This window comes from Helianthus annuus, chromosome 10 (assembly GCF_002127325.2).
Source record: "Helianthus annuus cultivar XRQ/B chromosome 10, HanXRQr2.0-SUNRISE, whole genome shotgun sequence".
In the NCBI taxonomy this organism is placed as follows: domain Eukaryota; kingdom Viridiplantae; phylum Streptophyta; class Magnoliopsida; order Asterales; family Asteraceae; genus Helianthus; species Helianthus annuus.
The window spans coordinates 44,374,082-44,399,224 of record NC_035442.2 but is presented as its reverse complement, the minus strand read 5'-3'; the positions used below and the strand labels follow the sequence as shown (position 1 = coordinate 44,399,224).

The window sequence follows — 25,143 nt, the reverse complement described above, 5'->3', positions numbered from 1 at the left end:
TGATTATTCGGGTGGATTGGATGAACGTTGATGATGATAGATGATAGAGTGTGGAAGAGATAAGTGTAATTGGCTCCAAGAACTTGTTCAAAACTCAAAATATGTGTAACTCTCGTTTTTGGTGGTCAAAACCTCTTTAATTCGTTCCCCTAACCAAATAACAAACAAAATCACATTTTTCATTTGCTGACGATGTCACCGACAGGCCCTAGGGGCGTCGGCGACGGGCTCTCAATTCTTCACATACCGGCGACGACCTAATTTCCTGGATACGGACTTTTGTAGCAACGGGACTTTTTAAGGGGCGTCGCCGACGACCCCAGGGGCGTTGCCGACGACATCTTCAGCTTATGTTTTCCGTTTTTTTTTTTTCATTTCATACTCCCGATTGATCCGTTTGATGTCCCGGTGGTCCGTTTTTCGCTCCGGTGACCCGTAAAGCTCTCGAAAAAGCTCCTTAAACTCCGTTAAACCTGCAAAACACAAATTTAATTAAAAGTAGGCTATCCGAGATTAAACGTGTCACACCCCCAAAATCCACCCGCGGAGTACTACCGCTTGGAGGCGTGACTGACCAGGATCCAGCCACCAATCATACTGAACAAGCATATAAACAGTTATAAAAGTTTAACCAATACGATTGGTGTTTCAAACAAACAAAGTTTAAGTTGCAAGCGGAAGCATAAGTTTAAAGTTATAACATAAGTTCAAATGTTTTCAAATAGAACATGGCACGCAGCAATCTGTGTCCCACAACGACTCTCCTCCATGCAAGCTCCAGCTGAGTACCTATGGTCCTGCAAAGCATGTAGTAACGAGTCAACAACTAGTTGAGTGAGTTCACAGTTGGGTGTTCGTTTTAATTGTTTCGAAAACAGTTTCCTTTATCTGGCATCCTGCCGTGGGGGTTACCCCATAGTTTGAAAACGTGACTTGTTCATTCCCAGTTACTCTGGCATTCCAGCCGTGGGGGCTACCCCATGATAGTTATCAGGCATTTCGGCCGTGGGGGCTACCCCATGCGTACACTAGACTCGTTACCATATCGACTGCTGACTGTAGTCATGTTTATGTGCCCTGAAAACCATCAATGTCTATCATCATTGACGTGCCCCAGATCCATTAGTTCACGCCCGTCCTCTGCGGCACGGTGTGAGGTTTGTCAGACCTAAATAGCGCTATCTAACTAATGACCCGCTCGCCATTGGCCCGGCGATTAAGTCGATATAAAAAAGGAGGGACTTCGTGATAGAGTTTTAGTCTAGTACGAGTTATCCGTCCATCCGGACGAGGAATCACATTCCTGAACCATAGCTGTCCTACCCAAGGAGGACGAGGAACCCACGTTCCTTAACCCCATTCCCAACCCAGGGAATCCCATGCTTTGTAGAGGGTGTGAACTCACCTTGGTTTGCTCGGTAGTAACACAGAAGGGTCAATCAAGTCGCAAGTAGTCAATTACGTCCTAACATAGATACCATTCATATCAGATTCAGACCATGCAGTGCACGTATAACTACACGTATTCATACGCATGTAACGATCATGGCATACAAGTCCTATCATGGCAGTTTCAACGACAGTGCACAACATATTCAGTTAACAGTAGCACGTATAGCCCATATGTTCAGCCCAATTACTTAAGCCCAAAACACGTTTTAAACAGTTAACACGGAAGCCCATAAGCCTGGCCCATAATTAAGCAAGCCCATAAGTGTGGTTTCGAGTCGCAACCGGACTCGCAAGCATGGTTTCGAGTCATGCTGTTTGTGTTGATCATAGGTGGTTGCGAGTCGCAACCTATGTCGCAACCGTGGTTTCGGCTGATCATGCTAAGGTCTCGAGTCGCAACGGGACTCGTAACCTGTGTCGCAACCTGTGGTCTCGGCTTGTCATGTTATGGTTGCGAGTCGTAACCAGGTGTTCTCGACTCGCAACTGGTGTCGCAACGTGGAGGTTTCGAGTCGCAACCAGGGGTCTCGACTCCCCAACAGTTGCTGATTCTGCACAGTTGTACTATCCAATAGAATTCCAATTGCATGCACCCTATTTGTGTACTATCCACTTAAACATGTTTCTTTGTCTAAAAACTAACCAAATCGGATCAAACATTACAGAATTCAAATATTCAACACACATTCATATGATATTCATACTGTTCTTCATGTTCTTCAAACATTCAAAGCATAAATAACCTTCATTCAACCTTATGCATATTCGGACAAAACTATAGTTTCTAAGCTAATCATCAAACCCATTTTCCAAGCAACAACATATGCAACAATTCATAAGACAAGCATGTAATCGATACTTTCATCATACATATCATCATTGAACCGAAATATTATTCATGTGTACACATAACTTATAAATCTTGGTTTTCATTTCTTAGACAAGTGTAGTAACAAACAACTCAAATCAAAACTTCACCATACACATCCGAATCACAAGAGCATCAACACACTTACAACTATACTTAGTTAAATCATGTCATTCATACTATCACTTAACACCACAAACACCATAAACATTCTAACATACTAGCATCGACAATAAACATCATAAACACTAACCGGTTATGAAAGGGGTACCGAGAAGATGGATGGAATGTCCGATAGTTCCGGGCTCTTGTTGGTTCCGATTAGAATCCGAGAGAGAGATAGGGGGTGGTGTTTGGTTCAAGGGTCTTTAGGGAGGGAAAGTGTGAGAGTGTGGGTGTGTGTGTTGTTCAAGAAAATGGCAAGGTTTGCCATGAGTGTGGTTTATATAGTGGACTTGGTGCACCCTAGTGGGCTTAGAAGTCGATAGAAGGGGTTTACGGCCCAAAGGCCCAACCGGCTATACTGTTTACTCGAGACCTCATGGTCTCGAGTCGGGTTCTTATTGTCTTGGTTCACTTATACACACATATATATATATATACCACACACACATAATCACATAAGGTTCACTTATATCATTACACCAATCATATCAACTAGTTACATAACGTTACACTAAAGGTTCCGAATTTCGAGTTGTCACATCATCCCCAAGTTGAAAGAAATTTCGTCCCGAAATTTGATGGCACTCACTGAGGAAGCTAGTTAAGTTGTAAGGCTTTCCCGGTTTTCCTGGGGTGTCATAAAACGTCAAGTAAAAACCAAACTTAAACATCAACGGGCACCGTTATTCGACCACGTATCATGTTAAGTCTTTTGCTTCAGGTTTTAATTCTTTCAAAATAAAATGGTTTGCACCAAAGGAAGTTTGAAGGGTTAAGACTTGTATTATAGTAATAATAATTACGCTACAGTTTACAAGTAGTGTAATTTTATTACTCTAGTACAGTTTTATTGTAGAGTAATTATTATTACGATGCAACAAATGAAGTAGACTAATAAAATTACGTTCTTAATAACTTGGCGTAATTTTATTGCTTCAGAAATGTAATAATAATTACTCTAGTAGAATTTTGTTGTAAAATAATTATTTGTTGAATAGGGTTTTGTAATAATCACAACCTCATTTTTTTTTGTTTAGTTAGTACACTTCCTAGGCTAGATGTTACTTGCACCATATCCCACCCTTATATATACATTAAATTGATACGTGAGGAAATTGCTATTTTAGTTCCCGAGGTTTGATCAAAATTGTCACTTTAGTCAAAATAATTTTTTTTTTTGCCATTTTAGTCCAAATAGTGTTTCTGTCATTTTAGTCCCTGACTTTTGTCATTTTTTGCCATTTACATCTACCACCACCACTATCTCCCACCACCAACCCCATCACAACCTTCTATCATCGCCACCACCTGCCTGCACCGTCACCACCCACCCCACCACCATCACCACCCATCATTTCCACCACCACCGGCCACACACGTCATCAACTAACACCACCGCCATCATCGTAAACCAGCAACCACCACCATCATCTTTACTATAAACCGGCACACCATCATCCCCATACCATCGCACCTGCAAAAAGATAGAAAAAATTGGTTTGACCAAAATTCATCTAAGTTAACTAAAATTTTTAAATGGAGTTAGTGGGTTGGATGAAAATGACAAAAAATGACAAACGCCAAGGACTAAAATGGCAGGAAAAAAAATATTTGGACTAAAATGACAAGAAAAAACTATTTTGACTAAAGTAACAATTTTGGTCAAACCTTAGAAACTAAAATGTCAATTTACTCTAATATTTTTGTGAAACCTTTTTTTGAATTTGATTAAAAAAGATTAGAAGTTAAGTTGATCTTCTAGCCTAACTTTCTTAACCAATTTGATGATAAAAGTTAAGTTGATCTTCTAACCTAACTTTCATAACCTACCTTTGGACTCTTCTGTTTGTAACATTTAAATCCAATTAACTTATTTTAACCCAACGTGCCATTTTTTTATGTCAAGTACCTTGAGATTTATTTGGGAAGCTCAAACTTGTTACTATTAAATTAAAAGGTTGAATACATCTAAACAACATAAGACAAGACATTACTCCAAACATGTGTTTCTATCCAAATGTTAGTTAACATTGTTTCACTATAATTACATAAAAATTAACAAACATTGGAGTTTGAAGGTCGGTCAGATAAAACAATTAAAAATGTACAAATTTTCTTTTGAAATGCAAGACAAATCCATAAAAAAACACAATTATATTATGTTAACTTTGTATAGTACATATATACTTGAAACAAGCTTCAAAAAACCAGTCCAGAAATGATGGAATGTGCGAGAAAACACCGTATTGTGTATCGTTTTTCATATTCGCAAGAAACTTCTCACATAAGCTTTAGAGAAAATACAGTGAAAAAGAGGAAATGTGGTTGCAACCTGCAAACAATGAATCATATCTGCCACCATTTTCTCCGTTCCATTGCCTTTACAAGCTCGTTTGCTAAGGATGCAAAGTCTTCCGCTTCGTTGTTTAGATCTTGGGTCCTTTTGCTAATTCTCTGACAAACGAGTGAAAAACGACAAAATGACAAAACTAATCCAAGTTCTAAATCATGTGATGTGAATTTCACAATGTTGAAACTGTTAAATGCAAGTGATGCTTCAGAGTAAACGCTCGGCTGATTTACCAAAAAATGGGTTGAATAGAAACGGGTCAAATAGGTTGAATGGTCAAAAGTGTGCCCAGGGTGTATATTACAAGTTTACAACCTCCTTAATCATTTTATTAAAAGGCGTTAGATTCTTAGGTCGATACATCAATTCTATATAAACTAATACAGTGACAAAAAAGTGTTGGTGGTCAACCCAATACCATTTTCACGTGTACTGAAAGTCACCCGTTTGACATGTTACCCAACCCAGCCATTTTTCAATATAAAAAACGCAAAAATAAAATTCAATTTTGGGAACCTTATTTTTTGGAAAAGTAAAATGCCAAAATCATCCCTAAGGTTTGGGCACTTTCGCTTGTTACATCCAAAATAATTTTTTTTTTTTGTAACTAGACCCCTGATGTTTCATTTTTGTTGCCATTTCCATCCAAATCACTAACTCAGTTAAAATGTATGGTTAACTCAAGGACGATTTTGGCAATGTCGTTAACTCAAGGACGAATTACAAAAAATGAAACGCCATGGGTCTAATTACAACAAAAAAAAAAAATCTTATTTTGGATGTAACATGCAAAAGTGCCCAAACCTCAAGGACAATTTTGGCATTTTACTCTTTTTCAAATGACATATTTTCCAATTTCTAATTAAATGTTGCATATGTTTATTTGAATATGTCATATGCTATGTCTACATGACGAATAAAGAAATCCTACCTCAAGCTTTTCTTGGCGCTCTAAAAGCTTGTTTCTTGCTTGGGCAGCTACCGAAGAAGCATCCTAGAAAAAAAAATAGTCGTATCATGATTTGTAACTTTTTAGAATTTATATTTTAGCCAAATTAGCACATCTGTTTAGTTACCCCTGCATTCTTTCTATACTTGGCGATAATCTCCTCACGTGTCCTGACTCTGGGCTCATCATTATCACCATCAAGTAACATTTCCCTGTCACTTCTCTTTCCTGAATCATAAGATATATAATTATAAATTATAATAATAATATGTTTAATCTAGATGCCAAATTAATCGTGGATTAGAAATTATTTCCAAACATACCGGTTTCCTCCTTTTGTTTTGTATTTGATGAAGTAGGAATGGATATAGATACAGGTTCATCGATTTCAATGTCGTCTGCAATAACATATATATATTGAAGTAAATTAGAGGTACAAATACAACACCAGAAGTAGTAACATGCATATAACTAAATGTGATAATTTTGACCCATTAACTCATATTTGGGTCGATTCAAGTTACGCTTTATCTCTAACGCCCTATTTACCTAAGGGTATTTTTGTGAAGTATACAACCTCTTAAACCATTTATTCAAAACTCGGATTATTATTGAAAAAATATAACTTTTGTGATTATAGTTTCTTTAAGAAAAGAGTAAAGTACACGGATGGCGACTCCCTATGGTTAACCAAAATTTTGGATTTGGTCCCTAGCTTTTCAAAAGTACACAGATGGTCCCTGTGGTTTGCACTTTGTAACGCATTTAGTCCCCAGCTAACAAATCTAAAGGTTTCGGCATGTCCAAGTTAGGGACTAAATGCATTACAAAGTGCAAACCACAGGGACCATCCATGTACTTTTGGTAAAAGTTGGGGACTAAATGTGTTACAAAGTGAAAACCACAAGGACCATCCGCGTACTTTTGAAAAGCTAGGGACCAAATCCAAAATTTTGGTTAACCACAGGGACCATCCGTGTATTTTACTCTTAAGAAAAAAATATAATTTGGGACAAAAGTGGTTCAGGTCAACTTATTTCGTCGCGTACCAACAATTGCCCCTTTTGACCCGTGACGGTGTGACCCAACCCGTCCATTTTGCCATCTGTAGTGTATACTTGTGAAGGTATTCAGATAGATAGCCAATCGTACCTATATCAAGTTCTACGTCTTCCTGATTATTAATATTACTTTCAAGTGGATCGGGAAACGGATTCTTTGAAAAGATTCCATCCAGATTGCTAAAACCATATTTAAAATCTTCAGAAACGTTGATGTTGTTATTAGGTTTTCCTCCTTTAAATCCTTTAAGAATATTCACAAGCGCTCTGGGGATACCCTTTATCAACAAAAATGCATCGCAAGATCACTAATCATTATTAACAGTTTAACATAGTCACTGATCATACTTTAAACCTCTAATTACTAGCATTTTAGTAATTAGACAGAGTTTCAACCTGTTTTTTCTTTTGATTATGAGAACTGCTAATCACAGCTTCTACTGCAGCCGCAAGAACTTTATCATGAAGTGACGGAAAAGATTCCGTAACCCTACAGTAATGAAAGCAACATATCATCGTTATATCGACTATTTGACGGCTTATGTGGACAACGCACGGTGCCACAAAACAAAGATAAGAATACCTGAGATCATCGTCACTTTTCAGTAAAGAGAGCAGTGCCACTTCAGACCCGTTTATCTACATAGTAAAGACGTTGATGAATAAGAAAAATTCATCAAACAAAATTGTACATATAAACTTCAAAGGTTACAAAATTTCTAGAATAGTAAAATGTCATTTTCGTCCTTGAGGTTTGGCCAGTTTTGCGATTTTTGTCCAAAGGTTTGTTTTTTCTATATCTCGATCCAAAAGGTTTGAAATCTTGCCATTTTCATCTGGCTCGTTAAACTCCATCCATTTTTCTCGGTTAAGTCAGAGGTATTATATTTGTTTTTATTTAGGGTATTTTGAATACTTGTACATTATGCTAAATACTTGTACATAAAATGAAAAAGACCGAATTGCCCTTTTAAGTTAACAAAAAAAGACGAAAATACCCCTGACTCAACGGAGAAAAATGAATGGAGTTGAGGAACCGGATGAAAATGGAAAGATTTCAAACCTTTTGGATCTAGATGCGGAAAAACAAACCTTTGGACAAAAGCCGCAAAACTGGCCAAACCTCAGGGACAAAAATGACATCTTAATCTTTCTAGAATTATACCATGGCAATCTGCCCATTCTCCGCTGCACACATAGTCCTCTGCATATTTGCCTTGTAACTCCACCTTATTATTGACATTAACGAGGTTACTTTCACCAGTTCTAAGTCTGGCAACGATCTGTATCAAAAATGTGTCAATATACCATTTTGAATATACATATGTATATACAAGTACAGATATTCTTTTTGTATGCATGTAAGAACAAAAAATAGACAGATACCTGATTTCCAATTCTCCAGTTTGATATAGTAATACTAATCCACACGATTTTTCATCTTTCCTAAAAGTTGAAGTCCAACAACAATGTTTCTCTAGTTTTACTTTAAGCAACGGTTTTTCATTCCCCTAGCAAAACAGAAGTTATTATCAGCTCACCACCAACAAATTTGACCCGTTTACTTATTTAGGTTGTATTTTATATCTATATGCTCAAACGGGAGGGCCATAGTCACACCTGAACCACAGATTTTAAACGATATAAGCACAGAGCATCGTTGCAACAAAGTAAAATGAGTGAATCCATTGCATTATGTCCTGAACTGATATGTTCGGTCTTATGTTGGTCTGTTTCACTTGTAGGTTCGTTTCCAGCTACAACATCCTTGGTCAACTCTGTTGACTCCTTTTGTTCCACCGAGGAAGTACTTTCCTCTGAAAGAATATACATAACGCTGGTATTATTGTTAAATATATCACAGTTTTAGCTGTTTTTTTAATTATACTCTTTTTAGCACAACACAAAATAACAGTCATACTTGCCTATAATATGCATGGATATAGCAGTGGTATCTTTCTTCAATTGCGTTGGTTTAGAGTTGATCATGCGATTATTACCATCAAACACATATAACTTTGCATCTTTGGTAGATACAAACATCAATTTCTCCAGATTTTTGTCGACACTCTTTGGGCCCGCATCTTTGGGGCTTTTAACACGACCGCCATTGTACAAAAATGATTTCCAGGCCATCGAAATCACCGGACTGCTAAGGTTAGGTAGAGATTCAGTTAGGAATGAAACGGAGAATGAGTTCATATCAAGCACTGCAACCTGCAATGCAGGCGTTTTAGAGAAAGAATAACCGTTACATGACGTGGTAAATACTTAAATTAGTATACAGTAATCTTATTTGAAAAAAAAAAAAGAGTAAAATGTCATTTTCATCCCTGAGGTTTGGCTACTTTCGTTTAAAGGTTTATTTTTCCACATCCGGATCCAAAAGGTTTGAGATCTTTCCATTTTCATCCAACTCGTTAATTCCATCCACTTTTTAACGTTAAGTCTAGGGTATTTTCGTTTTTTTAGACAATTTTTTTTGTGATGATTAAAGGGTTTGGGTAGGGAGAAACTGAGAAAGCCAACAGAGTTGGATCTTTATTTCTTATAGTGTTTTTTATTTTAACAAAAAATGTCTAAAAAGACGGAAATGTCCCTCATTTAACGGAGAAAAATGGATGGATTTAAAGAGTTGGATGAAAATGGCAAGATCTCAAACCTTTTGGATCTAGATGCGGAAAAATAAACCTTTGGACGAAAGTCGCAAAAGTGGCCAAACCTCAAGGACAAAAATGGCATTTTACTCGGAAAAAAAAAGATAGAATGTTGACGACTTACACGACCACATTCATGTGCAGCGGCTAGTTTAGCTCCATGGTCTATATACTGAAGAGCTTGAACAGGGGAATCAAGAAGGTGGAAAGAAGCGATACAAGCGGGGCCGCCACCTTGAGGTTGTTTGTGAACTGAAAACAGTACTAACTTGTGTTAAGTAACGCATAAAACAGTTGAAATATATGCTGGAAATAAATAAGCTTACCTTCTTGTTTAATTCCGGTTACAATGTGAAGGTCCGTCTCGTTTGGACTGGAATTGAGATTATATACACGGATCTGCAAACTCAGAATATTAGTATGCGATTAGGTCAAGCATGGTCAACAGTTAAACCATTGGTGTAGAAGCATCAAGCATCTCTTACCAAACCAAGTTGACTCCCAACTGCTAATTGTGAAGTCGAAGAACATAAGTTCAGTTCTGAAACTGGAGAAGTTGAACCACTCACTTCAACATCTTTCATCTGTCAATTACATCAGATATGTTAAATGAATCCTCTTTGACCCATTTACTTGTTAACGGGTTGATTCTGTATTTTTTTAATCTCTTAACATGTCAAGTAGGTTTATATCTTCAAAGGAACGGGTCGGAAGTTATCCAAAGTAATTTATGATGCCTAGAACCCAGTAAATCATTTTATTAAAAACTTAAAGACTATTATTGAGATGATATAAATTATGTAATCATACTTTCAACACTATTTTACACTAGTTATCTCTGAAAGTATGAAAAAAATTCAGATGCAAAGTGTTTCCCGTCAACCCAACCAGACGGCGAAGCTTGAGATTTCCGACCGGGGGGTCGAAAACTTATATACCCAAAAATTTCTATAAAACGCGGAGTCGAAAACATATATACCAAAAAAATTCCATGAGAAATTTAAAACAAGGTAGTGACTCACCGCTCCTATAACGCAAAGAACCGACAAGACTGGTGAGGTCGCATCCCAGATTCGAACAGATCCATCCATGTAACCAGCTACGTAAATTCTCTCTATCACGTAACCGTCAGGAGAGGTAAATTGATGTACTATACCTCCCGATATGGGCCAACTCCCCTCCGCCAATTTTTGTGTTGCGTTAACCTTCACGTTCGTGGCTATCTAAGTGAAACAAGTTTTTTATTAATAATATAAAAGTAAACATAAAAACATAAATTCAGCATACAACTATTCAAGTATCTTCATTACCTCCAAAAGGAACTTTGAAGTTTTTTCACTACCAACTAATGAGATGAGTTTAGCGGCACTTAGGACCGGATTGAATGTCGGTACGACTACGGGACAATCTAGAGAAGATAAAGTAATTCTTTTTTCATGTTCGGTTGTTAAGGCAGATAAATTCTTATGATTGACTATTTGCAGATGTCCCGGGCTTGTGAGGACTAGTAAATCAGCACCGTGATTGTTTATTGCACTTGGTAATAAACTCATATCGGCAAACGAGCCGATAAGAGTGATCTCTGCACGACCCACACATCTTAGGGTTTCCATCCCAGGGCTCCATTCAAGACTCAAAACCTGCAATATCCATAATAATAATGAATAGAGGTGGCAAGATTGATGATTTGCCCCGGATGAAAATACTTCTTTGTCCAGTTCTTTTTTCTAATTTCCAATAAATAATTAATGCATTGAATATGATCACAATATAAATATATATATATATATATATAGGGAAAGGAAAAATCGAAAACCCACCTTAGTTAAAAAAAACCCAGAAAACTTCATCTCCACCATCCATCTCCTTGAATGGTGGATATTAAAAAAGTACAAAAACTTACTTTTTTAAACAAATGTAACAGTCTCACAAAAAGTGAAAAGTGTTTCACTTTTCTCACTCCTCTCTGACAAAAAAAAAATGTGACAGCTGCATTATTACATAAAAATATCGCTGTAAAAAAACGTAGCATGTTTTTTACGTGCATTACAAAATAAAAACTTCATAAAATATAAGTTCTAAAATCCATACACTTCATATAATCTAAAAACTGTTGTCAAAAAACAATAAAAAGTGTAGCATGTGATTTACAAAAAATGTGCACAGCTGAAAAAATGTAACACATTCTCTTTCATCTCTCTACTATTATGAAAAATGTGTTAGTGTTAGAAAATGTTGCAGGTGTCTGCCAAATTGTTGCAGTGAAAAAGTGTAACATGTGGCAGCATGATGTCCATCCATTAGGTTTTCGGTGTTTTTGTAACTCATGTGGGATTTCTCCCTATAATTCACCTCTCTCTATATATATACACATATATATAGTATATATATATACATATATATATAGGGTTAGTTCAATGGGGAACACTAAAAAAGTTGGGAACCGACTCAAACGAACTCCGATTGGACTTATTCCAGTGGCATCGAAACCGATTCATCGAACCCTACCTAGAAACTCTAAACCCTAAACCCTAAAGCTAAACCCTAGACCTAAACCATAAGGCTTACACCTAAGCTAAACCGTAAAATCTAAACTATAAACCCTAAAGGCTAAAACCTAAAACTAAACTCTAAACCCTAAAAGCCAACCCCTAAATCCTAAAACCTAAACCCTAACCCTAAGAGCATTCACAATCCGTCCCCCAAATTCTGTGAGGGAGCTTTTTATTTTATAAAAAGTGATTGTAGGTGGTTGGAAGTGGTTGAGTAGAGGAGAGAGAAAATGTTACTGTTCATCTATAAATTTGAGGGGACATTGTTCACCCTTTATAATTTTTTAATATATTTTGAAAGTGGTTGTGAGTAGAGGAGAGAGAAAAAGTAATGACAAAAATATAAAAAATATTATTTATTTGAAAGGAGGGAGAAAATGTAGTTTTTAGTGAAATTATAGGGTAAAAATGATGGAAGGGATGTGAATGCTATATATATATATATAGGGTAAGGTTCATGCGAGAACCACCTTTATTGCGAGAACCGCGAGAACCAATGTGAACACAAGCTAAAATAGCTAAAAAAACCTAAAAAAAACCCTAAAAAAACCTAACCCCCACCCCCCACCCCCCAAAAACCTAAAACCCCCCCACCCCCCCCCCACCCCAAAAAAAAAAAAAAACCTAACCCCCCCCCCACAAGCTAAAATGCTAAAAACTAAACCCCCCAAAAAAACCTAAAAAATCTAAAAAAATCTAAAAATTTTTTTTTATTTTTTTACTATTTTTTATGTTCAAATCGCTACTTTTAGTAGCCAAAAATTTTTTTTTTTTTTTTAAATTTAAAAAAAAATTTTTTTTTTTTTTGGATACTAAAAGTAGCGATTTTTATATAAAAAATAGTAAAAAAATAAAAAAAAATTTTTTTGGGTGTTTTTTAGTTTTTTTTAGGTATTACTGTTTGGGTGTTTTTTAGATTTTTTTAGGTATTACCGTTAGGAACCACCCTTTATTGCGAGAACCGCGAGAACCAGTGTGAACACAAACAGTAATACCTAAAAAAATCTAAAAAACACCCAAAAAATTTTTTTTATTTTTTTACTATTTTTTATATAAAAGTCGCTACTTTTAGTATCCAAAAAAAAAAAAAAAAATTTTTTGCTACTAAAAGTAGCGATTTGAACATAAAAAATAGTAAAAAAAATAAAACACAATAAAATTAAACCCATTTGTAAGTAAATGGGTTGCAATTACCATCTCTACTTGTTAAACTCACCGTTAATACTTCCTCGGACCCGATTTCATCACCTCCGTATACAAACAGTTGGCCATCACCGTCATTTTGGGATTTAGTGTTTGCTGACCAGTGCAATACAATGACAGGAAGTTTCCTTTTGGCAGATGACAGCTGTAACCTTACAACATTATTGTTTGATGACGCAGTTTTTTGTTTTTTACTAGATCCCGTAGTTGACGTTTTCCAAAACATAATATCTCCATCTATGTATCCAACGGCAACAACCGTCCCGTTAGAAGATGCCCAACAAAGAGCAGTTATTTCTTTTTCCTCCAAATCATGTTCGGGTTGACCAGAACAGTCAACAACTCCATCCTTCAGTTCAAGAACCTTATCACCTCGAACTACGACCACTTGAGCTTCAAAAATATCCCATAATATAATTAAGCCACTCTCATATGCAATCAAAACTCTGCAAAAGAACGGTGAATCAGAATATGGTAATGCTGGTATCTGTCAAATATTTGGCAAATCCCCACACAAATTATTTAGGTCCCCTGTAAATGAACCGAACAAACACGAACATATAATCGAACACATTTTTTTGTTCATCTTCATTTATTAAGAAAATAGGCATGTTCGTGTTCGTTTATGTCCGTTTTTTTAAAACCTAAACGAATAGTTCACGAACGTAATCGAACATAAACAAACAAACTTAAACGAACATAATTTAACAAACAATAAACACAAATGAACATAATTGAACAAACATAAATGAACACAAATGAACATGAACATAAACATAAACAAACATAAAGTAATTTTTTATATAAATTAGTGATTAATTACGATAAATTTCATTGGAAAACCCATGTTTATTACTAGAAAGCCTAATTACCAAGTAGTTATATTTATATAAGTAGTTAGAAAGTTCCTTTCATGTTTAATATCTATAAAATATAAGTATATAACTACTTATGTATTTAAATTGAAACGAACATAAACGAACAAACATAAATAAATGAACATGTATGAACGAACATAAATGAATGAACAAAAAGTGTGTTCATGTTCATTCGTTTTAATTAAATGAACACAAAATTGTCTTCATGTCTGTTCGTTTATTAAATAAATGAACTTCCCGCTGAACAAGTTCACAAACAGACGAACAGTTCGATAACGTTCAGTTCGTTTACAGACCTCTTTGTAAATATGGTTCCTTTCACACTAAACGTGGCAGAATATTGTGGAAACTTGAGACAACTCATATTATTGTAATATTATATAACTATATAAACATGTAAATAAGTTAGAACTAATCCTCTTATATCCTTATCTAAGTTACCTCAAACTAATCATTTAATCTTAAAACTAACAATAATACTAATCTCTGACTTAAATACTCAACTAATAATTATCTTGAAAACAAGATAATGATAAAAGTATAATATACGTAAACTGAAATCCGACACAGTCTCCAACAAATATAAAGAAGAAAACTTCAACCAATACTTGTATCTTGCCTATTCCCAGAAGAACAAGGTTGATGCAGAACTCCAACGACAGTCTGGCGATCTGGAAACGATGACTCAGCTGCTTCTGTTGAGTAAATAAAAATACACTATTGCAATATGCTATACAAAAAAAAAAGGAATATATTACTAAGAACCAATTATTCAGTGTATAAGATATTACCAGTAAGAGATTTGGCTGAAAGATGATACGGCAGTAATAAAAGTTCTCCGTCCTCTTCATGCTTTAAAACAGACATCAAACCATTATCATCTCCAACATACCTATATTTAGTAACACGCTAACTAATTATTGCACCACACATACATTTTCCGAAACTTTAAGGAGAGAAGCACTATGTACTATGTAGCAAGTATTATTGCATTTTTTTTCAAGTATCTTACATGAAGAAAGAGCCATATATCACAGAGAAACTTGTAATGGTGGAGCTCCATTGCATACTGGAAGCAATAGACCTGTTTTCCAAATTCCACACCTATAAAGTAGCAAATGTAGCATCAAGTCAGCTCGATTCTAAAAATGATTGATAAGGAACGTTACTAACTAGTCATTACCTGTATGTCATTGTCATTGGAGATGCTGACTAGGAAACCTTTGTTGGATAGAAACTACAAGAAAAATTAACTAGTATTTCAAACATGTTTTTAATACTGTTGTATCATCCTACATGTGTTCCATATCCTTAAATGTTCCTGTGCCCGTATCTTGCTTTGGGGGGGGGGGGGGGGGGGGGATAGAAAGAACACACTTGACGTAAAAACATCAGTCGACAAAATGAAAAAATAACAAACCTCCAAATACTTGAAAGGTATTTGCTTTGGAGAAATGAGGAGGCCTTCAATATTATCACCACCAATCACTTTTATCCTGCCATCTCTGCATGGAATTAACAAGAAACATAAGAACTTTATATGTTCCTTCTATTATAATTTGAACAAACTTATTATTTTATTTAGGCATATTTCTTTTCAAATAAGAGTGTAACCTTCGTTGGTGTAAATAGGACTTGAAATTGATTACATGCAAACAGTGTTGTAAGAATCACTAGGCGCTAATCGGCCGATAGGGTACGGACTAGCGACTAGTCGGGATAAATTGGATTGGATTTTTATATTTAATCTTCAGTTTTATACTTTTATATATATATGCACACATTTTTATGTGTAAATTATTCTAGCAAGACAAGTTTTAACCCCTCGTAGGCTCATTTTTTTAGGCATGATTAATCACCGAAATTTACAAGGTTTGATTCGAAAATGGCCAGAATTTGGCTGGTAATTGGCCGGAATCTGTCCGGAACAGCCGATTTTTGGCCGATTAGGACTGCCTAGGGCCGTCGTTGACCGTTTAGCGTTTAATTGGCCGATTAGAGGAAAATTACTCGGTGAACCAAGGACTAGCGATTAATCGGATGCTAGTTGGGATTTTTACAACCGTTCATACAAATACGGGATCCCAAACAACAACTCAATATTTTTTAAGTTCTATAAAAATGACTAGAAAAAGACTTACAATGTTCCAATGGCTAATACACGCTGAATAGGATCAAAGGCAAGAATCGATGCGGTGGATGGGATACCGTAATGGACTGCTATACGAAAGTCCAAATCGTCTGGTGTGAGGCAGCCTTTTAGATTCTGCTAGGAAACAAACAATAAGATATCCATTTGCTGAAAACATGTATAAGACCAATTAAGACGCTTCCAACCATCCTCTCCCAATTCTAGTAACTACACATTTTCTATATTTTTTCATTTACAGGTTAGCATTGCTCATCTTGCAATTGTCATCTTTACATCGCCATCAAATTTGGTTCACACGGGACTCTTGTTTTCTGACTTCCTTGGTACCAAAAGGCACATAATTTAGCAACGTAAAACACTGGAAGGCAAGTAGACACTATGATTTTTTAAGTAATCAATTTGTATAGCATCTTTTTAAGAAACTAAAATCCCTAAAATTTTCAAACTAGGATAATTGTCTTTAAGTTTTGGAGCATAAGGACTCCGTCCATCCAAAAAACCCTACTCATTTTGAATAAATTTCTACATCAAATTCGGGATTGGCTATCGGCATATTGCTTTTCGAAATAAGCGGTTCGATTTAAGCAACTTCAAACTCCTTGCTTTTCAGATAAGCAATCCCAAACACCTTCCTAACTACTGATTGATGTATAAAAATTAAACACAATAGGCAGCAGTTTTATTTAATAAGAGATCCCAAACACGCCCAAATTGATAGCATTCTGCTTAAACATCCAAAAAGAAATAAGTAGTAAATCAGACTTAATAATTAGGTTTAATTTAAAGCACACTCCAACAACACATATTGTTTAGGCAGGCTTTCAGTTGATAAGAAAAACCCTAGGAACTAAACCCCAGTCTATAAATTCTAAAAAGATATAGAATTGAAAGTAAGAAAGAATCAGTTGATGAATCGTGAAAATGAATGATCGTGGATGAAATAACATGATTTGAAGAAGGTGTACCTGCTGCTGCTGCTGCTGCTGAAGATGATGATGATGCTTGGTAGCCTTGTGTAGCAGTTTCTTGGCAAACATACCGCCAGCCGATTCTTGATTTTGGAAATGCCAACGAATATTAGGAGAAACTAAGCTTTGAAGTCTTCTCCGGTCGCTCTTTGACTCAGACCACTCGTAATGGTTAATGCCCTATAAAGCCTTTTCAAAAAGTTGTAATGGTTAATGCCTCCTTAATGTCATTTCATTCATTACTTTCCTTTTTTTCTCTCTTTGTTGGGCATTATTCTAGAAATGCCCCAACCTTTTCATGCCCATATAATGCCCCATGGGAATGATATGAGGGCATTATCAAAGCCTTTCATGCCCCTATAATGCCCATTACCAATGGTCTCAGCAACACAACATTACCAACACAACGAATATTTCAAAAAATTTAATAAACACAAAATTACTAATAACAAAAGAGTGAAGCATATCAAATTACCAACTCTCCAAAACTACTTTACTTGCATTTTTTATGGCACATCGCATTGCAATACTCGTTTTCGATAGTTTTCTTATTCATTTAATGTTTCTTGTAACACTATTATAATAAATATACATCAAATGCGAAGTAATCAGGTAATCCATTTCATTGTGTTGTGCATGGTTCGGCGGGTTCGGTTTTTATCCTCAACCAAAGCCGAAACCAAATTCATCGGTTAGGTTATTTTATTAACCAATTGATTTTCGGTTAATCACTTCGGTTTATTTGGTTAGATCGACGGTATTCAGTTTGGTTCATTTAATTTCAGTTAATAGCGGTTTATTCTTTTGTAGCAAGCAAGGACAGGAGCTCTCAACGTCACCGAAGATCCAGCTAACGTCATCCGGTGGTTGGGTATTCGACATTGGCGCCATCCGTGGGACCCAGGCCTGACCGGTGTTCCCACATTAACATTCGACGTTCAGAGAGCAACTCACCTTTCCAGAAACAACATGACAACCCCACATAGTTCACGTGTCACCCAAGCGACCCAAAATGATTTGGACAAGGTCACTGTGGAGGACATTACTCATGAAGAGGGTAACGAAAATCTGATAGAAAACCTGGAAGAAACGGAGCATGTCACCCCTGGCTTTGTGGCCATGCACAGGGAGAAGATAACCAAGTATCTTGATGATTTGAAGAGACAAGAAAAGTTGGACAGCCTCAGGGCCAGACTCTCTTTTGACACACCCTCTAATCAAGAAGGAACAAACCCCCAGAATAAGGGCAACAATGGGGACCAGCTGGAAACATTCATGACAGCCCTGAGGCAGATGTCTTCCGAAGAAAGAGGGGACTTGATCACCGGTCAGAAACACAAGGAAAAAGAGAAAGACGACTCGGGTAACGTTGGTTTGGACCAACCATACCTACCACGAGACTTGGCCGAGGTCTCAAAGTTCACAAGGCGAATATCAGAGGCACCCATGCCTCCCAAGACAAAGCTCCCCCAGGCTTTGATCGCTACGACGGAACAAGAGATCCAGAAGATCATCTGCATGCCTTCCGAGGAGCGGGGCAGCTGGGAAGGTGGTCCATGCCAGTATGGTGCCACATGTTTGTGCAAACCTTAACAGAAGGAGCCCGGTTGTGGTTTGATAGCCTCCCCTCGGGGAGCATAGACAGCTACGAAGAGTTAAGCGAAAAATTCCTCAGAAATTTTGGCCAACAAAGGAAGGTGGTCAAGAATCCTAATGAAATCCTCCACATCAGGCAAAGGGACAACGAGCGGATAGACCAGTACATGGAAAGGTTTGTCAAAGAAAGCATGAACATCAAGGATGTCCCGGAGGTCATGAAAATCAGTAGTTTCATAAATGGGTTGAAGCATGCACAACTATGTGAAAAGCTGGGAGAGGAGTTTCCGCCTTCCTTCGACAATCTCATGGACAGGGTCAGGGCTTTCGTCCGGGGAAAGGATACAGTCAGCAAAGCTAAGGAGACGGACACCACACCTCGAAAGGCCGCCCCGACAGCAAGACCCCCTGAGAAAGGTACTCCCTATTCCCGAAAGCCTCCCTTTGATAGAATGTTGCATGACAGGGCAAGGCCCTCATACTCCCCCTACCGACCCCGAGGGAGAGGCCCTCCCCCTTACTCCGACAGCTTCACCCCCCTCGTTAAGACTCCAAGTGAGATACTGGCCACGGAAAGAATGAAGAATTCTTTCCCAAGACCACCCCCCATAAAGCCAGGACCCAAAGCACAGCCGAACGAATACTGTGAGTTTCATAAGGGCTTCGGGCACAAAACTGATGACTGCATGTACCTCAAAAGGGAAATAGAGGCTGCAGTGAAAACGGGAAGACTGGCCCACCTGGTCAAGGAAATCAAAGAAGGGGGAGGGGATCGTAAGGGAAGAGATGCAAGAGAGCTTGGGAGGGCAGATGTCGATATGATAAGGAGTAGAAATGAATTTGATGTTACCCGAAGTGTTAAGGCCAGGATCCTAAGCTCTCCGAACTGCATGAAAACTCCCATCCTTATGCCGTACTTAGAAGAAAGCGAAGTGCAACGACTTCCGCTAAATATCTCAGCTGTGATAGCTGGACACAAAGTGTCTAGAATACATGTGGACGGAGGTTCAGGCGTCGAGGTAATATATGAACATTGCTTCCTCAGATTCGACAGAGATATAAGAGATAGACTGGAGGAAGACTCTATCCCATTGGTGGGATTCAACAACAGCGTATCACACCCTTTGGGAAAGATCAGGCTCCCATTTACAGTTGGTGTAGGGGACAGGGTCCGGACGATCAATTTAACCTTCACGGTAGTCAGGGCACCCTCCAAGTACAACGCGATTTTGGGAAGACCTGGGATTGGAGATCTACAAGCACAAGCATCTACTCCTCACGGGGCTTTGGTATTCCAAACACCAAAGGGGCTTGCATGGGTTAAGTCAGCCTACGAGGTGGTCTCCTCAGTATCCAAAGGGGAGGAACCCGGGAAGACCCAAGGGAAGAAGGTGGAAGAATGGGCCCTCTGTGATAAGTTCCCAGAGCAAACAGTCAAAGTGGGAAGCCACCTAAGTGACAAATGCAAGAGTGCCCTGAAGGAGTTGCTCCTCCATAACCTAGACGTGTTTGCATTCCAACACGGTGACATGCCGGGAATTCCCAAAAGCCTGACAGAGCACCGGCTCAACACCTTCACGTGGGCGAAACCAGTGAAACAAAAGAAGCCGAGCATGGGACCAAACAAAAGAAGGGCTGCTTGTGAAGAGACCCGCAAGTTACTCAGGGTGGGGATAGTCAGGGAAGTCAAATACCCATCCTGGGTTGCTAACCCAGTTATGGTTCAGAAAAAAGATGGGGGATGGAGGATGTGCATTGATTTCCAAGACTTAAACAAAGCATGCCCCAAGGACTGCTACCCCCTCCCGGAGATAGACACCCAGGTGGACTCCCTGTCCCAGTATCCGCTGAAGTGCTTCCTAGATGCCTACAAGGGATACCACCAAATACAGATGTCAATAGAAGACGAAGAGAAGACTGCTTTCATCACCGATGAGGGAACATTTTGCTATACCAAGATGCCCTTTGGTCTCAAAAATGCAGGGGCAACATACCAAAGGTTTATGAACACCTTGTTTAGGGAGCAAAGGGGAAGGAATCTAGAGGTGTATGTTGACGACATTGTCATCAAAAGTCTGACAGAAGCAGCCATGATAGACGACATAGCTGAGACTCTCAACACAATGCAGGATGTAAACATGAAACTGAACCCCGGGAAGTGCTGTTTCGGGGTAGAGGAAGGAAATTTCCTGGGGGTGGTGGTAACTAAAGGAGGGATAAAGGCAAACCCAGAAAAGACCCAGGCTGTGGCCGAAATGCGCTCCCCCAGGTCCCTTAAGGACATCCAGCAGTTAAACGGAAGGCTGATTGCGCTAAATCGTTTCTTATCAAAAGTGGCCGACAAAACCCTCCCTTTCATGAAAGTGTTAAAAGACTGCCTCCAGACCAGCAAATTCAACTGGACCACCGAGGCCGAAGCTGCCTTTCAGGAAATGAAAACCTACATCTGCAAGCTCCCAACGTTAGCCACCCCGGTGCCCGGAGACCCGCTGCTCCTTTACCTATCTGCCTCTAAGACGACCATAAGCGCGGTCATGATGGTGGAACGGGAGGGGAAACAGATCCCTATATATTTCATCAGCAGAACGCTTAAGGGGCCCGAGGAACGGTACATGCCTTTAGAGAAACTTGCGTTGGCCCTGGTTTTTACATCCCGGAGGCTCAGAAGATACTTCCAAGGGCATAAGGTCACCTTAGTAACTGATCAACCCCTCCAGAAAGTGCTTAGAAAACCTGAACAGTCAGGGCGACTGGCTAAATGGGCCGTAGAATTGGGAGAACATTCTCTGGAGTTCAAGCCCAGGACAGCCATGAAGGGACAAATACTGGCTGTCTTCCTAGCAGAAGTACCCGAGGACGAAGAGAGAGAACTACTAAGGTGGGAAGCTTTGGAGGAAGAAGAAAGGAAAAGGGAAGACGAGGCTGTCTGGAAGTTGTTCACTGATGGAGCATCTAGTGAAGAAGGGAATGGTGCAGGCATCACATTGATAAGCCCCGAGGGGGTTGAGCTGATGTATGCTATAAGGTTGGATTTCGAAAACACCAACAACACCGCCGAGTATGAAGCCCTCTTAGCAGGAATGAGATTGGCACAGAAGATGAAAGCAAAATACGTGGAGGCCAGTACCGATTCACAGTTGGTAGTAAAGCAGTATCAGGGGGAATATGAAGCTAAGGATAGCATCATGGCTCGGTATGTGGCGAAAGTTAAGGAGACAGCTAAGGCATTCAGAACCTTCAAACTGGAATACATCCCTCGAGGGAGGAACAGGAAATCTGATGCACTGAGCAAGCTAGCTTCAGTGGCATTCGACCACCTCGCGAAGGAGGTCAAAGTAGAGGTCCTGACATTCCCCTCCCTGGACGTAATGGAAGTGGCCACAATCGAAGGTTCCCAAGAGACATGGATGACCCCGATCATTAAATTCCTCCGGGACGGGACCTTACCCGAAGGGGAATGGGCGGCCAGAAAGATAAGGGTCAAAGCCCTACAATATGAACTGATTGGGGGGGAACTATACCAAAGGTCGTACCTGGGTCCGTCCCTAAAGTGCATAGTTATGGAAGAGGCCGAATATGTGATCAGGGAAATGCATGAGGGGATCTGTGGAATGCACTCAGGACCAAGAACGGTTGTAAGGAGGGCAATGAACGCAGGATTCTACTGGCCGCGAATGTACGAGACGGCATCTGAAGAGATCAAGAAGTGTGATAATTGCCAAGTACACGCACCAATGACCCACCAACATAAACACCCTATGGTCCCGGTCTCGACATCTTGGCCATTCCAAAAATGGGCCATTGACATAATCGGGCCTTTTCCAGAAGGCCCCGGGGGGGGTCAAATACGTGGTGGTGGCCATTGATTATTTCACTAAGTGGATCGAAGCGAAACCCCTGGCGAAGATCACCGGAGATCAGATGAGGCGGTTCGTGCTTGTGACAACTCGAACTTTTGACTTTCATTTTGTATTTAATGCACGCTGACCTTGAGCATGGACTTTGACTGTTTAGTAGTTGACTTGTTTGAATTGCAACCATACATGTTATGTTATAATGAAACGTGATACGATTGTGCACTTATGTGATTTATTGTTGTTGTATATATAACATGGATTGATATAAAACACTTAGACTTATACGCCATCAAACCAGCTCGACGAATCAGGGTTGTGATTCGCCAACAAGGACTCGACGAAACACAAGTGTGTTTCGCCAAACCTAATTTCGACGAAATAGACCTGATTCGCCAGCCCAAATTCGCCGAAGCCCAGTTAGGGCCCAATGCACTGTTTTGTTTTATATAACATGAAGCGGTTTCAGTTTCACACTTTTATGCAATCAGAAAACCCTAGAGACCTTCTCCAACCTTGTGTGCGTCGGCAACTGTGTATGTGTTCCCGAGACCCTTTAGCGGTTAACTCATCATTCAAGAGTCCACTCGTTACGTTCGTATTGCTCGTTTAACTCTCGGTTAGTTGTTACTAGCACTTAATTACCTATGATTTGCTAGTGAATACCATGATAGTCTGTGATTGCACAACTTGTATGATTAGGGTTTGGTGATTGATGATTAATGTTCATGATGTTAACAACTTGCTTGGTGTTTAATCGGAATGGTTGATGTTGTCAAACCGATTAGAATGTTGTTAGTGGGATCAGAATGTCGACGACATGCTAATAGGGTTCGATAATGTGATATACTATGTTAATCGGCTTTGTATACGCGTAAGCTAAGAATCATGATAGGTGTTAGTATTACGAATGCATAATGATTAGATGATGATCCGATGATTGCTGTACGATTGCTGTTTGATTCTGTGTCTGGTGTTGATGACGGCCATTAGGGTTTCTGTGTTGATACTGTAACTGTTTGGCGTTATTGACGTGATTGATTGACGTAACTGAATGTCTTGACGAATGTGAATGTTTGGCGAATTGGAGAGTCTTGACGAAACAAGACTGTGTTTCGCCAAGGGTTTCGACGAAATTGAATTGTGTTTCGCCAAAGGTCATTAACGAAACAGACACTTGTTTCGTCAAAGGGTAGTTGACGAAACACATTGTGTTTCGTCAACCTGTGTTTCGCCAAACTCTGTTTCGCCAACTTGGATAACCTGCACAGTAAACTGATGTAATTCTGTTAAGTGTTAACTGAGTTAACTAACTGATGTTAAATACTATGCATGACTTGTGTGATGTTGATTAGTGATGGGTACTACTTGGTGATCATTGATTATGCTTATACGTAAACTGTATGAATTCAAACTGATTGTGTACATGCATACTCTAGGACGTGATTGATTTACTTTGAGCACATACTTAGCATACCGAGCAAACCAAGGTGAGTTCACACAGCCAAGGCATGGGATTCCCGGGTTGGGAATTGGGTTGGATTATGTGAAATGGATAATTACTCGTACTTACGCTATCACTAGACTATAGACCATCGTCCTCAGGTTAGTCAGGACACTTACGTAAAACCTACGTAAACTAGTATTTTTCCATTGTCTCCCGGGTCGGGAGGACACTTACGTAAAACCTACGTAAACTAATACCTACTACTGTCTTCCGGGTCGGAAGGACACTTACGTAAATCCTACGTAAACCCCACACGTACCACTGTCCTCGGGGAAGGGCACTCACGTAAATCCTACGTGACCTAGTACGTATTCCTGTTCTCGGTTTAAGAAGAACACATGGTTGCAAATAGTCTAGTAAGTGCCATATTGGGAAGCCCCCATTCATGGTTGTAAAACAAGGTTTCCAAGGCCGAGTACTCCCCGAGTAGTCGCTACAAGGTAGGCTGCCGAGGCGACTTTCTTCGACTCCGCCTAATTACTCGGAGTTGGTCAAACGCGGTCAACCTCGGCCAGAATTGGATCTAGTAGGTCAACTCGGGCCTAGTTTGACTTAGATAATAATAAAACATAATTTCTATGCCTATCATATTAAATAATGAATATCATTTTCACGTATTTTGTTATAAATATTAGTAAATTTATGTTATTTGACATATATTTAATCTCCAAAAAGTAATTTCTTTGTAATTTTACATGTCCGAGTACTCCCCGAGTACTCTCCGCCTAGACCGAGTACTCTCAACTCCCCAGTCTACCGACTAGGGAGCGCCTAGCGACTTTTGCAACCATGCCCCCATTAGTAAAGATAAACGTGGGAATCCCCCACAAGTAATATATATATATATATATATATATATATATATATATATATATATATAAGCATGGGAAACCCCCACCATTAGTACGTACATGCATGGGAAGCCCCCAAC

At 38.9% G+C, this 25,143-nt stretch overlaps 2 protein-coding genes across 5 annotated transcripts; one reads left to right on the top strand and one right to left on the bottom strand.

Moving 5' to 3' along the window:
- Positions 1-4,620: 4,620 nt before the first annotated feature.
- Positions 4,621-17,423, bottom strand: LOC110885032. 4 transcript variants are annotated; one of them, XM_022132729.2, is made up of 24 exons: positions 17,253-17,422; positions 16,277-16,404; positions 15,556-15,640; positions 15,319-15,372; positions 15,148-15,239; positions 14,927-15,027; positions 14,755-14,830; positions 13,271-13,703; positions 10,813-11,142; positions 10,525-10,725; positions 9,988-10,086; positions 9,829-9,901; positions 9,627-9,754; positions 8,771-9,062; positions 8,466-8,662; positions 8,232-8,356; positions 8,011-8,128; positions 7,429-7,484; positions 7,242-7,335; positions 6,937-7,123; positions 6,108-6,182; positions 5,912-6,012; positions 5,767-5,829; positions 4,621-4,939 (listed from the first exon to the last, which is right to left on the bottom strand). In XM_022132729.2, the coding sequence occupies exons 1-24, from the start codon at positions 17,322-17,324 to the stop codon at positions 4,832-4,834; spliced, it is 3,288 nt and encodes a 1,095-aa protein (XP_021988421.1). In that variant the 5' UTR covers positions 17,325-17,422; the 3' UTR covers positions 4,621-4,831. The 4 variants fall into 4 exon arrangements, with proteins under 4 accessions (XP_021988421.1, XP_021988419.1, XP_035834886.1 ...); XM_022132727.2 differs by having other exon boundaries at positions 16,277-16,401; positions 17,253-17,421; XM_035978993.1 differs by having other exon boundaries at positions 16,277-16,406; positions 17,267-17,420.
- A 1,595-nt stretch (positions 17,424-19,018) lies between these two features.
- On the top strand, positions 19,019-22,717 carry LOC110881631. Its single transcript, XM_022129835.1, has one exon. The coding sequence runs from the start codon at positions 19,019-19,021 to the stop codon at positions 22,715-22,717; it is 3,699 nt and encodes a 1,232-aa protein (XP_021985527.1).
- Positions 22,718-25,143: the final 2,426 nt, after the last annotated feature.

What these genes read in the sequence shown, in the direction of transcription:
- LOC110885032 (XM_022132729.2), bottom strand. Translation starts at nt 17,324, where the DNA reads ATGTTTGCCAAGAAACTGCTACACAAGGCTACCAAGCATCATCATCAT. An exon ending in CCAATGACAATGACATACAG is followed by an intron (nt 15,240 to 15,318) that starts GTAATGACTAGT and finishes GCTACTTTATAG; the next exon opens with GTGTGGAATTTGGAAAACAG. An exon ending in AGACGTAGAACTTGATATAG is followed by an intron (nt 6,183 to 6,936) that starts GTACGATTGGCT and finishes ATGTTATTGCAG; the next exon opens with ACGACATTGAAATCGATGAA.
- LOC110881631 (XM_022129835.1), top strand. Translation starts at nt 19,019, where the DNA reads ATGGAAAGGTTTGTCAAAGAAAGCATGAACATCAAGGATGTCCCGGAG.